This window comes from Pocillopora verrucosa, chromosome 8 (assembly GCF_036669915.1).
Source record: "Pocillopora verrucosa isolate sample1 chromosome 8, ASM3666991v2, whole genome shotgun sequence".
NCBI classification, from domain to species: domain Eukaryota; kingdom Metazoa; phylum Cnidaria; class Anthozoa; order Scleractinia; family Pocilloporidae; genus Pocillopora; species Pocillopora verrucosa.
Window position 1 is genome coordinate 19,919,852 of NC_089319.1, and position 14,227 is coordinate 19,934,078.

Below are 14,227 nucleotides of genomic sequence, written 5' to 3' on the forward strand. Positions count from 1 at the left end.
CGCTGATCGTTTAACTCCTCTACTAAATTTCCTTTCTCTCAAACTGCTCCTCAGTTTTATGTTGAATAATTTACGATAAGCTATGATACCAGATTTGTGTTTTGAAAAATTCCCTAACCATGTTAACATTTGATTGTCATTTCCGCATAAATAACTATCACGGTTGAGGGCTCTTAATCTCAAAAATTCTCCACCAGTCTTGATTAACGGCCAAACAGTGCTTTATCCTCCAACAAAGGAAAAATCTACGAGAATCCTAGGAGTGTTGTATTTAAAAGTCATAGCACTACATGAAATCACTTGCTTCGGCACGACCACAACAGCTAAGGTAAGGGATACTGTAGATGCAATAGGATCCACTCATTTCTGGCGTTCTCTTTATCTAATCCAGAGGTGGTTTTCAAAAACTTCAATCAAATCGACTGTCACCCCAAGACTTGCTTCACAATCCGAAACATTGCTGCTCTGATAGCATTCATCTTTCTGACTGAGAGAGAAGTGGAACCTATTGTTAAAAGCGACTGGGCCAACCATTTGTGAGTTGAATCCAGGACTTAGGGCAGATGTAGATGACACAACCACGTGCGATCAAGGGTTTTACAAACTGAAAGCAACCTTATCTCAACACATTTTTTCTCCAACTCAGCTAAGGTAGGTTTATTTCCTATTTTGCACATTTATTTTGGCGGTAATTTCCTGAGTCTAGCAATACTTTGAGTAATTTACCGCCAACGTGACAAAGAAGACAGTGTCCTCCCTGATGGCACATTTCTCGAACTGTAACAAGAGTATGAGCTTTTTCAGCTCCCCTGAACCGACATAGAAATAGATGCTGAAAAGATTTTCTTGTGTTGCGTGTATCTCTCGCAAAGATTCCTGGGACAGTGCCCACGCGAAGTAACTTTAATTACTTAAAAGTAGTCAACGGCACTCCATCAGTTTCGACTGAAGCCAACTAGGTAAGGGTTTAACACGTCGCCTCCCTCTGGGCCCAATGGCTGATATCAAATCAAAACCACGAATTTGGAATCATGCTGCAATCGTTGAAATCAGAAGAATGTATCCTGTTGTTGGAGGACTTGTTAGACACAATCGCTCCAAAGTAAAACTTGGAAAGTCAAAATATCACAGAAACGCTGCAAACGCGAACATAATGGAATTTGCATAAAACCAACCTAGCACTACCAAGTCTTTGTTTACTATAATGTAGACTTTTCAGAGGATCAAGAACGATGGCCAATTCCAACAGCAACGTAAACGTAAGTACCGTGTGTGCATTTTAAGGTAAAGCTCTCTAGCCATTCTCCTGACATAGAGCACGATGATTATTAGTTTAATGCAAAACTTAATTCTAAGTATCTTCTACCATGACCCAATATTGATGCTTTACAACCATTTCAATTAAAATTTTGTTTTGCATTCCAAGAAAGGTATTATTTTAACATTTTTAATAACGAGTGCACGTTCATGAATCTCCAAAGCTAGTTAACTCAACAACAATTCTTCTTACTATACTTGTTCAAGTTCATAGAAACTCGCTGTATGGTGCCAACAAAAGCCACCCTCATGAACGTTTAAACACAGTGAACTTATTGCATACTAGGTGCATGCAATTTATGCAGCGGGGTGTGTAATTTTTTTTTTTGTACAAGGTCCAAAATTTCAGAGGATTTTGTTTGAGTTCAAAAGGCATTCGCTTTATTCCCCATTACTTTTGCTCGCTTCTACCTTTTCTCACATCGTGATAACGTGGCTTTTTGGAAAAACTGTTCAATCGGACAAAAATGAGTATAAGACCTAACTGTAGAACTACAAGTTCCTTCTGCGATTCGGATATTGATAATATACAGGTTCAAAGAGAATATGGCAGAATACCTCCTTCAACCTTAAGTGGTAATCAGCAATTTAAAGAAGGGTATGTCATACAGCTGTAGGCACTAATTGCAGTAACGATCAGTGTGAATCGAGAATACCCATGCTAATGACAGCGATAAGTTGCAGTTAAAGGTAAAATCAATTTTCCCCTGAATCTCACATATTTTAAGCAAACTCTCTCCTCTATTCCCCTCGTTGCTGTGCATTGATGAATAGTGCAACTGTTTGTTTCAGGAGCAGGACAGGTTTATGAACACAAATAGGTAAGTTGAACTACTCTGCGTTCAATTTACACATTCCGAAGCAAAACTATATCAACTTATAATTCCCTTTATGTTCTCCTTGTAAGAAATCAATTACACTTGCATTTAAAACTGTACCTTTTGAATTGTTTCCAGATCTAGTATTAATAATCATGAGAGCCATGGTTGTATACACACTACATATGTATTTATAAACTTATAGCTGCAAACGACAGGTACATATGTGCAGGCTAGTGCATCCCAGTTTGACCTTCAAATAAGAAATGTTTACCAAGCTTTCAAGAATTATTCATCTCTTACATCTAACACATGACATGAACATGTCTTTGTTCTCACACTATATATTATGAAAATATGTTGATTTATTTTCATACATGCATGCATGGAATATCACATTTAGGACATGACAGTCTACTGTAACCAAGTTCAATGTAAACAGTTAACTGTAAACAAACAGAGGAATGAACTTACCTCTGCCCTGCTTACTTCATTTTAGGGATGATCTGATGGACACATTCTCTCAATTTCTGATATTGGGCCTGGAGGTATGAAGAGTCTTTTAAAAATTAAACTTCCTTAATAAGTGCCGGGTTATAAATTTAAGTCTACCTCTGACTAAAATATGAATCTTTCCCCTCCTGGGCCAAACTTTTGTACAAGTACAAGCCCTCAAAATAAATAGGAATCACATTTTCCCCAATCAGCCTCATGCATCAGGATACATGTGTACTATGCAGATTGTCAACAAGATACATATTTCACATCAATTGGGAAGGGATACAAGAAAATTAGTCTTCACTTCAAGTGAAAAGCACCTTAAAATAATATAACTGATGATGCGAGGCCCCCATTATAAGATATTACAAAACTATGCAAGTTAGATACCAAAAAAATATTTAAAGAATGTAGCTGGGTTGTCAAAACTGAAACTAAATGTACATATATTGTGTGTGAGTATAGATAACACTTTTTGATAATATCTACATAACATATTACAAGAGTTCAAGTTAAGAAGTGTATTGACTATAATGAAGTAAATCATCTCATGATTTGATTTTCCTTTTCTTTTATTAAATGAACCTTTAACCCCCTTTAATTCTCAAGATCTGATTGCTAGTTCTCCTCTTCAACTGTTACAAATTTCTTTGTAAATTTTGTTATGAGAAGATAACTTCCTCTACTTATTAATGATTAAGTAATCCTTTGTAGCTGCAGCAGATAACATGTCTTCTTAATTCAAAGCTGAATTGCATTTTATTTTACAGGTGGCTGACACACCTACCTTGCAAACAAGGTACATTATAATTTATGATTATTAGCAATCATACAGAGTGCTTGACACAATTCTTTGCACGATTCATGTAATGCAATCACAGGGGCTGCAGACATTCAACTATTAGAGAACAGGACCAAATTTGTTACTGAGCTATTATTCTCAATTCATGAATTTGTAAACAGCAGAGTGTTGGCACAAGTCATCTTTGAAAGCCAACAAATATGTCACCAATTAGAAATGGAAACCATACCTATACAACCTTCCTGGCTTTTGGATTTATCAACAACAATGGTGAGTAACAAAAAAGTCACTTAACACAATATCATCATTCATATTTTTCTTTTACTCTTAAATACAGGCAATGTGCAAAATTGACCTCTAAGTTTATAATATTGTGCTTAACAGTTTTCTAAAACTGCTCAAACTGCAGCTGTAATAACGAGGCAGATTGATGATGTTTACATTGCCAGGAATAGCTTCCATGTGCTTTTTTTTCCTGAAAAAACATGAAGTTTATGAGTGGTAGCTCTTCATTAACTATTTCATCCCCAAGATCTAGGCATCAGTTCTCTAGAATGTTAGCCTTGTTTTCTCTCATACTTAAATAAGTCTAATAATTGAGTAGGGAGTGAAACAAAGTCCCCAAGATGATATATGTAATTTTTCCTATGTCCCATCTTCCCTCTGTTGGAAGATGTATTGACATTGTAAGGACAAATACACTCTTGGCAGTGAAAGGGTTAAAATGTCTTCATTTTACATGTATGTGACTTCTATATTCAGATATGTGAGGAAATTACATTTAAAAGTTGAAATTTAAAATATTAAAATGTGTAACACTATGTGTGGGACTAATAGCATGCACAGCACATAAAATGTACTCTTGAGTCTTATATGGCTCATAGTATTTTCCTCTTTTTTAAGATATGGCACGAGATCCAACCAGGTACACGTAGAGTAGGTCACTAAACATGTATATTTGTTGAAAAGTATAGCTTAATGGCAATAGAAATTCCTAACATTAGCAATGACAACTGAAATCTGAACATATCAGATTAAGGCTGTCACACACTGCTTTCTATCCTAGCTTAGTTCCTTCTTAAACTTACTACACAGGGTGCTGAAGAACTTTGAAAGTTCAAGATACTAACATTACAAGAACTTGTGTTAACTGTTAAAGAATTAATTTTGGTGTATTTTAAACATAGCACATGTAGACTCAGTTGGAAAAGCTAAAAAACCCTAGAACGTATGAATGTAAATCCTTAACTTCAGAGTAATTTGTTTAGCACTTAATGTTGGTTTACATCACCATTATTGTACACAATATATTACGAGTTGACACATCTGTTCAAACCCATAAAAATAAGCAATGGTTTTTGAAAAACTTCAAATGTACAAGTATTAGACATGAATCATTTAAATTTTCTTACAAATAAGTTTCCTTACGACTTCCAAGAACTTTATTAGGTTAATCCATCTACTACCAAATGGTCAATTACCAGTAAGACTTAAGATGTTTCATGATGTAACCATTAGATTTCTGTAATCAAATTTAGAACTACAGTATTCTGGTTTAACTTGACAGTAAAAAATGCACAACCTTAACAAAAATTGGAGTTGGAGTTGCTAATCACTGTTTCAAGAAAAGCTTCCAAACTTTTTGAAGGACTTTGTCCACTGAATATCATCATAGGACACATGTATTTATCAGCACAAGAAAGCTAATTCTTGTGTCATGCAGGTAATTATTACAGCTTACAAGACAGTAAATCTATCAGTATGGTCATGGTTCATTGCAGAATGGAATAAATGTCTTTTCTCTTGTGACTGAACAGTCTCTTTTCAAAATGATTAAAAAAAATTGTGCAGGCATGAACACTTGATGGAATTGTGTTACACAGACACCAGAATTGTGTGACACAAAGAATGGTGATTTGTGTGACATAGAGAACTGTGAACTGTGTGACTTGAAAGTGAAGTGATACAAAGTCAGGCATGACTCACTGATACAGTTTTATCCAAACAATTCTTCCTTCCATCAGGAACAAACAACTATCAAATCAGACATCCTTTGAAATCCTTTCACTCCCAGGAGTGACTAAGAAGTAATTTCTCACAACAGTAAAATATCAAGCTGCTAGGTTAGGGAAATAAAAAAAATGTCAACAAGAGAATATTATCTGATCCACCAATAAAACTCCAAGAACTAACACTACCTTTAAAGAACTATGTTGCAGACAGTAAGGATAATTGCTAATGCATTCTTCGGGCGTGAAAGGGTTTAAAGAGACATCTTTCCATAGAGTGACAGATTCAAACTGATATGGAGATACAAAAGGGTCAAAAATAAAATCTTTGAAATAAAAAATAATAGAAGTAATTTTAAACTTATGACCAATTTCTTGATCAAAGTCATTATCAAAACATACAGACCAAAGTTTATTTTTCAACTACTTAAAATCCTGAGCAACAAACAAAGAAAAAAGGAAATTACTTTCGTGATACTTTGTTTGTAAATTAAAACTGTTTGCCTTTATAGGCCACAGTATAACACCTTCACATATGGAAAAAATCTAAATAATTTTACTTAAACTGCTATTTGAAAAAGTATTTTCAAACCTTCCAAAATCTTCAAAACTCCCTATCAACTTAGTACTCCCTGTAGTACTTCAACAAAAGTTGTGGATTAAAGCTATATAAAAAATTAGGATTTTCCTTATGATTTTCAGGGTCAAACTGGATTTTTAGAGAATCTGAGGAGTTTTCAAACACATTTTTAGACAATAATGTTCAAAAGATAATACAAAAACAAATGTATGTATTTCATAAAAGCTTCTTCGATGTTCTTACACTGTTTCCAAACAGGCTTCTTCCACATAATTACTACTACAAGCCTTTTTAGCATCGTTGAAGGGCCTCCATGCTAACTGTTTAGTGTTATTACTGTTTGTTTTAAGGAGAATTCTGTAAGGAGAAAAAGCTAACACTTACTTCGTCTAGTAAATGAATTATTTAGAATCAGTTTAAAGGTGCTTCCATGCAATTTCACTAGGGGGAATCTGGCATTTAATGAAAATTGTGTGATTATTTTAAAAAAAATTGAGACATCTGGAATTTGTAGGAAAAAATTCTACATTTTAGGAAATAAAAAAAGGAGATTTCTAAATATTATTTTGAGATTTTTCTAGATTTCTGTATCTAGGCCCATTGTAGATTTTCATGGCTACAATTGAATACCTAATCTATCTTTAAGTGGTGCAACTGAGATATCAAAAATAAACACAAGATGAAGTTCTATTTCAGAAGCTTTCAATTTTCAGCAGCCGCATTAAACAAACAAACAGACAAAAACAGGGACAGAAGTAAAACAGACAGCAACCCCCCTTCCTGAACTGACTCCCAGCAGCTAATCCTCAAGTAAGATCACATACTGGTATGTGTTATTGACCAAGTGTGAGGTTAAAATCACTGGATATTTGCCAAGTTCTTTTATTGTGATTTTGTCGACCAAGACATAGTCAAGGTCCCTGTAATTGTCACTAAACAAGCTTGATCAATAAAGGATATATTAAATAGCCAAACTAATTCGCTTTAATATGTGTAAAGAATTACTCTATTTCATGGGATGAGAAAGAAAGCCAACCATTTTTGTAGCACAAAAAACCAACAAGTTTCTCATGTTTTCTTTATTTTAGCTGTCTTTTGCTGCTTTTTGTTACTCCATTGCCAGCACTATTCAAAAATCAGCCACCCTGCCTGATTGGGTAGCCAATCAGAGAACAAGGTTCACCTCAAGTTGCCCACAGGTACTGACAATGATATGATAAATATGCACTATTGACCAAGCATGAGGTCAAGATTGGATCTTGGCCACATTCTATTTTTGCATTTTTATTGACTGAGACAAAGTCAGCATAGTAAGATTAAGAATGACTGGTTTGTCTCGACAGCCAGAAAAAAGAAATTAAAGCGTGTTTGTAGCACTATAAACCCATGAGAGTCATTTAAAGTTTTCTTTGCTTACTTTGTTCTTCCCATTTTTGCCAGTCAATCATCATCATAGTAGAAAAATTATGAACTTTTAAGTACCCTCAAAGCCATCTACTTCTTGTGCAGAATCAAGGCAGCTGATTCTGAGCAAGCAAAGCAGACCCATCTTGACTGCTTGGATAGCCAATCAGTATATAAAATTTGCTTCACACTGCCTATGCACACTGCCGGATGTATGATAATGCGTCTCATTGGTTGACTTCCTTTCCTGACTGGGTCAGTTTTACCACACTTTCACTTTAATGTCTTCATGTAAATCTCTACGGACAATGACTTGTATCTCAGTGGCGGACTACTTTGACCTACAAACCTTAGAATCTATACTTTCCACAAGTTTTACAGTTCAAATTACTTAATTTATCATGCGTTTACCAGTAAATTATGCTAACAGACGAGTTGATCATTGAGGAATCAAAGTAAAAGACGAGAGAGGGTCTCGATTGCTACATTAAGTTAAGAACAAAACGTTTTGATCTACGCGTGATCAAATTTGAAGAAAATAGAAGTTCAACGTCGTTTGCAGCCGTTAAAATCATAATAGGCACATAAAAACGTGTCCACGATTCATCGGGAAAGATGGCTACTAGGTCTGCTAGCTCGAGCTACATAAACAACAGACCCGCTGAAAACGATGAACCTAGTACATGCTAGGGCCAGAATCTACAGGCGTTAGTTTCCATTGTAAGAACAACGTACAGATTTTTTCTGTTTATCTTACCTTACCACTATAATCACTTCAACCATTTCCAGAACACACGCAGGCTTAGGACATGCGCAGTTACTGTATATGCGCCGCTTGACGTACAAACCTGAAACTGGGAACTAATGCAGCATCTGGGAAAGTGAGACGCGATCTAAAAATTCACCAACTCACACTTAATTGAAATTATTCCTTCCAGATCTAACTTTGGCGAAAGCAGAACGCGCGAAGGAGTCTTCCTTTCAAAAACTTTATTTTTTTACCCTGACCGGCTGTAGAGCTCGATCATTGTCCGTAAGCCAGGATGATGTGCAAGGTAATTTTACAGCCTAAATTGAAAAGGTCTCACGGGGCTTGATTGCAAAAGACTCCTTTTTTTGTCTTTTCTTTTTTTTTTTCTCAATAAAAAGCCGTTCTTATTATTCCTTTTTAGCCCAAACGGGTCGCCTCTGGGAACCAACTAGCAAAATTTTTGTCTGTCACTTAGGTTGACTTCAAGATCTCCGCATGCTTAAATATCACCGCGGCGCAGATGTGACCACGTAGAATTTCCTTTTTTTACCATTAATTTTTTCACGTATGGCTGCACATGCCTCTTACACGGAGTGGAATAACTGCGCCGCCAAGGAGTTGGGACGCTATGAAAATTATACGTTTAATTTTTTTACAATCCGATGTTTGTTGCACAATCTCGGAAAATAACGAAGACCGTTAAGGCGTAAATCGTACCCTTCGAAATTTTCAAACGTGTGGAATCTCGGTAGTGATTAGGGTCAGATAAATCATACTGAGATTATTTTAGTCAGAGCATCGAGCATAATGCCGGCATAATGAGTAAAATTCTTAAACAGCTCCCTTGAAGTTACAGTTTGACAAGAGATGATAAGTCCTGTAGTCTAAGGACTATCAATAGTTAGCCTGCTTTTCTTGCATGTATTTAAGGTATTTGACCAGTTAAATGTTGTGATATGAACTTCGGTGAGCCTTTTATTCTCTGCAAACGGTGGTAGGAATGGGGAAAAGAGCTATTTAATTGCACATAATGAAAATTTTTGGCATAATGTTTTTCAAATGCGTTTTTTTTCCAAAGGTGACGCTCAAAAGTGTAATGCTCAAAATTTTCGAGTATAATCTATATGACTCTAGCAGTGATACGATTCAGTTCTAGGTAGTCTAGGCATGAAACAAACGAGAGATAAATGCCCCACTAGAATTGAGTTTTGAACAATTCATGCGCGTGTAATGAGTGCATTAGAGTCCTTTTTTTTTTGCTTGTAAGAATGTTGGTGCGTGCGAGATTTCGGAAGCAGGTTGTACTCACGAGGGCAAAAAGCACGCGGGCGTGAAAAGAAGCTTTACTTTTTCAACGCAATCTTGCCATCCACGTTGGCTGGCTGGCTGCCTGCAAACTTTTCTTTTTTTCGCTGTAGAAGATTAACGCTGAAAAAATTGATCAACGGATCGAATTGAATTTCTTGAGAATGTAGCCTCCTTATACAGACGTATTTCCGGTTGTCGCTTCTTTCAGGAAATGTATCTGAGTGCGGCGGCTTAGGAAAGGTTTTAAAGTTTTGTAAAGGAAACTTCGATATGTCAGCATTTTGCTCTTATATTCTAACGAACAATTTCTTAACCCTTTATGAACTATCCCGATCAGGCTAAGCTTTTATAATTTAAATATATATTCGTTGACTGAAATAATACCAAAAAAGATAGATGTAAGTCAAGAGTCTTGCCTCACTTCAAAAGGACTTTCTAGGCATCCATCTGAAACGCCCCGTTCAACCAAAAAATACAAAATTAAAGTACCTGTATCCATGAGCACTTGCGAACAACTCCGAAGATAATTATAATATACTGGCAAGCGCAATGCTCCGCAGTATCTCACGGTCTGTCAGTCTTCATAAACAAAACAAAGATAGTTCAAAGGCAGCGGAGGCGCTCTGTAAACTTCAAAATTCAAACTGCAGCTCTTTCAACGACTTGGATCATGTTGAGAACCTCAAAAGAAAATTTGAGTGGCTTTAAGTTACAGAGTTGACTTTCTTGTGTTCTGAAAGGCACGTGCATCAAGAACATGACAGAGGCTCCGAATGAGACCGAACATGATAACCTACAGTAGCGGTATATTTATGTGACAGGCCTTAGCACGAGGTAATGATAATGAGTATTTATTCTATCAACGAGTTGTCTCTATGTACAGTGTCTCGGCCAAAAAGCTATCAAGCTGAAAGACGTCTAGGTTCACTCAGCGTCTATTCACTTTCATAACTGACTCGTTAATTTAATGTATCAACTCTTGAAAATTAAATTCGACGATTACAAAACGGTCTGTGTCCAAACGAAACACCAGCAGTCTAAGAGCTAAAAGCTTTCCACTTTGCGGTTTACTGGCTTTTAAAGCTTGCTCAGTGATAAAATTACAGCTAAAACACGTTTTAAATGAGCCAAATTTTAGATAAGAACCACGCGAGTAATAACGTAACAAAGAAATTTAGGTCCAACAATTTAAAAAACATCCAGTGATTAATGGTTTTAACACAAATTAGGAAATAATCTGAGAATTTCGGAGAGATTTAGGCCATATTTATCATGGCACGATACCTACGTATTTTGGGGCACGCCTGGGCATGTCCACGAAAGGGACTTACCCACAGTAATTTGATTGGATAGAATTGATGAAAATCGACATAAGAATAGGGACGTGAGCTTTGCGCCAAAAGCGAATAAGGAGTGAAATATTGCACTAGCGCCAATTTCGAACGGTGCTGGCTAAGTGCTGTAGACGATTCATCCACTGTAGCTGATGCGGGCAAAAAAGGTGAATTCATATACTAACTTTTGCTTTACAATTAGCAGAAAAAAATTGAAATAAACAAAATGCATTAAAACAGGCATGAAGTGGAATGATTTATATATCTGAAACACAGATCAAAGTTGTTCAAATACCGTGGCGAAAAAACCTTCTTGCCAATTAGATATGCATGCGTACTCAAACTCGTCACTGCATATTCTTGAAGACTTATGGGGTGATAAGGAATCACAGTAAAAATAGTATGGTCTCTGGAAGTCTTTGTAACCAAGAAACTCTTCAAATACAGCCTTGATTTCTATCACATACACCAGCCATTTCAAATTACAGATATCATATATGTAACTGAAAAGTAGCTTGTGTACATCAGTCAAACTTGCTCGAACGGTTTATGAGATATTTTGATTTCCTTATTTTCTGGGACAAATAAAAAGATTTCCGCGCTGTACATACGTAAAGCAGCAATAGCAAACTTTGCCCTAAGACTTTTCCGCATATTAATCGTAGTGTAACAAACCTATCATCATAATAACTTCAGTGTTATGTTTAATCATTTTGCAATAAGGGTAGGGCTTAACAATAGTAATAACAACAATTCCTGCGTCGACATGGATTCTTAGAGTCAAGGATTCACGTTTTTCTTGACTAATGATCATAATGATCATACTTATGTCATAACTTGAACTTACAGTCCTCGAATCCAGTTAAAGGTCCATCATCCAGTACTAATCATAATCGCGTGACAGTCTGAATAGTTGAACAGGATATATTTATACAACAAGTATGAACGGAATGTATTTCGCATTTAGGTTTTCTTCGGAAGTTAGCCCTACTGTGGTCACAGAAAAACAATTCAACAATGAGTAACCTTTGTCTTACACAATTCTAAGGTTTCCTTTCGAAATCCTCTGACCCCAACTTGAAAGACAACCCTGCCATAGGAAATTACGTACGAAGATGTTTTTAATCGTATGTGCACTTGGACAAATACAGCATCTCATTAGAAAAATTTCCAATATAATCTAAGCGCGAATATACAGAGAAAGTGCACAAAAAAATGAACAGTGCTAAGACTTCTAAGTATCCCTATGGGCAGTGATGTAGTGCCAAAGACACGATGAATGATGCAACATGTTCAAACGGGTGTAATGTTACAATAAATCACGACTTGCAACCTTTTTATTCAACCTTCTTATTCCAAAGAGAGTAGCCAAGTATGTCTGAATGTATAATAAGGACTAAAAGAAAGAAAGCGCGAATGTTGAATAATCGACACGATCAAGCTTATGAGTAACCAATCAGGCGGCGGGCAAACTCCGATCTAGGCATAAATCTGCCTCCGGTGATCAAAACTAATACCGCTTTCGTCGTGATTTTCGAACGGCACCAGCATTACAGCACAGTTGTTAGCAAAGAAGTGACTGCCACCCTTAACATCCCTGAGTGATTTTCAGAAAATCATGTTTTAATCCAAAACGCAAAACCCCCACAGTTTGATACCGGATGTGCCAGATATCGAGTTTAAGTCAAGATTTTCCATGTTTAAGATTCGAAAATGAAATATCGGGAGTCTCCGACATATATATGTATATATATATACCCAGCACGTATATGAGTACAACGAGCAATGTTTAGAGTAGTATGATTAAGTGATAATTACGCTTCTCGCACAAGGATTATAAGAACTGTTATGTAGAATTTCTGTTCTGGTGGCAAACATGTGCGCCAAGTAGCTCTATAATGGCTAGAGATAGTCAGTTATACATGAAACTCACCCCAATACCCAAATTTGAGTAAGTATTAGTAGTACTATAGCAAGAGTTAACGTGCTGTACCTCAAAAAATCTGCCTCACGCGACATCATCAATACCACCGTTCGATTTTCATGGCCTATGTGAAACAATCTACTGGGTAAATATGATTCGTCAGCGAGAAATTCATCCCGGAACCACGAAGGAGACGCTAGGCAGAGCATGTGAACTTGGTCACGATGGCATACATGTCTAAATCTGTCACGTGACAGACCATTTATTAGGGTCCAGCTGGATGAGTACAATCAATAGAAAAGGCAGTTGGACAATTCCTTTATGTTATCACACGTGGCAGGTCATCGATCATAACTTATCTGTTTATAAGTAAACATTTTTGATGTTGGCTAGTCGTAACTAACTGAATCGTTATGATAATTATTAACTAAGAGATATTTTCGTGACAAGCGTAAATCATGTAGGTAATAAGGATGATCGTTTAGAAGAAAGTGCACAAAATTAAAAAGGGGAAACTTGACGAAGAGTTGCATCGTAGGATTAGTACGGTATGGTACAGCATGCACAGTGTTTTTATACGGCCAATCGTCAGGTTTTCATGAATTTTTCAGACAACAATTGATTACAGCTCGTTCGCTTTGGAATACGTTCAGAACCTAACCTTTTCTAATGATTTCAATCACGAACTCCAGCTCTGCTCATGTCCTTTCCCTCAATAATTATATTCCTTTCTTGTATTTTCTTTACTCGCACTGCTGGTTATTGTGCTCGAGTTGAATACGCGAGATACACGTTAGGGGGATCATATGCTTTAAATAAAAAGAGAAACAACAACATTTTGCGATGGGAACGAGCCCAGAATGCATTTGCCACATAGAAAAGGCTACAAAATACTTCATCGATGATGATTACTTCAATATTCGTTACCATCAAGGTTATTCATGAAGTTATATTTTTGCGGAATAAACACTTATGTCGGCACCCTTTCACAATGTGGTTCTCACGCACGCGATACTCAAATTCAGCGATGACTCAAAAGAAGTCAGGGAATACGGGATTAGAATGTATAGGGAAGATTTTATTTGAAATACAGTGCATTTATTTAATGGTAATCTGATTTCCTTTTTCGGTTTTGAGAATTTTGTCTCTGAAAGGATGTTGTTCGCTTGACGTTGTAAATTCGCTTTTACTGCTGTTAACCAACTCGATAAGTGTGTAAAAAGGCAAAAATGCTCTTACCTCATATAGCAGTGACACGCGATAATAAATCTATCTGTAGTCAGTACTACATGATTCCTTGCTTGAGTTTCCATTTATTCCAACACGCTCTCACACGCTGCGTCATTATTCATAAACTGCGCATGACAGGTGAGAAATGAAATGAGTTAAAACAGGAAACCATCTTGAAGGTCACGAGGTTTTAAGGAACCGGAGTATTACCAATGACCAACAAGAATGACTGCTACAAAACTCAAAAGGCTA

The 14,227-nt window shown here is 36.4% G+C and overlaps 1 protein-coding gene and 1 long non-coding RNA gene across 5 annotated transcripts in view; one reads left to right on the forward strand and one right to left on the reverse strand.

Moving 5' to 3' along the window:
• The window catches only part of LOC131778182 (uncharacterized), a 43,979-nt gene extending 39,403 nt beyond the window's left edge, over positions 1-4,576 (forward strand). Inside the window, exon 9 of the mRNA XM_066171010.1 lies at positions 4,531-4,576. Coding sequence (XP_066027107.1) covers positions 4,531-4,548 — 18 coding nt within the window. The 3' untranslated portion in view covers positions 4,549-4,576. The remainder of the gene's footprint in view (positions 1-4,530) is intronic.
• The window catches only part of LOC136282923 (uncharacterized), a 33,292-nt gene extending 19,200 nt beyond the window's left edge, over positions 1-14,092 (reverse strand). For 2 of the 4 annotated variants that reach the window (XR_010718509.1, XR_010718508.1), the window contains exons 1-2: positions 12,815-12,950; positions 2,610-2,677 (exon numbers count right to left, since the gene is read on the reverse strand). This is a non-coding gene — a long non-coding RNA (uncharacterized lncRNA). Of the gene's footprint in view, positions 1-2,609; positions 2,678-12,814; positions 12,951-13,406; positions 13,555-13,984 lie in introns of those variants that run through there. The other 2 variants (XR_010718510.1, XR_010718511.1) reach the window with 2 other exon arrangements.
• Between the last annotated feature and the right edge of the window lie 135 nt (positions 14,093-14,227).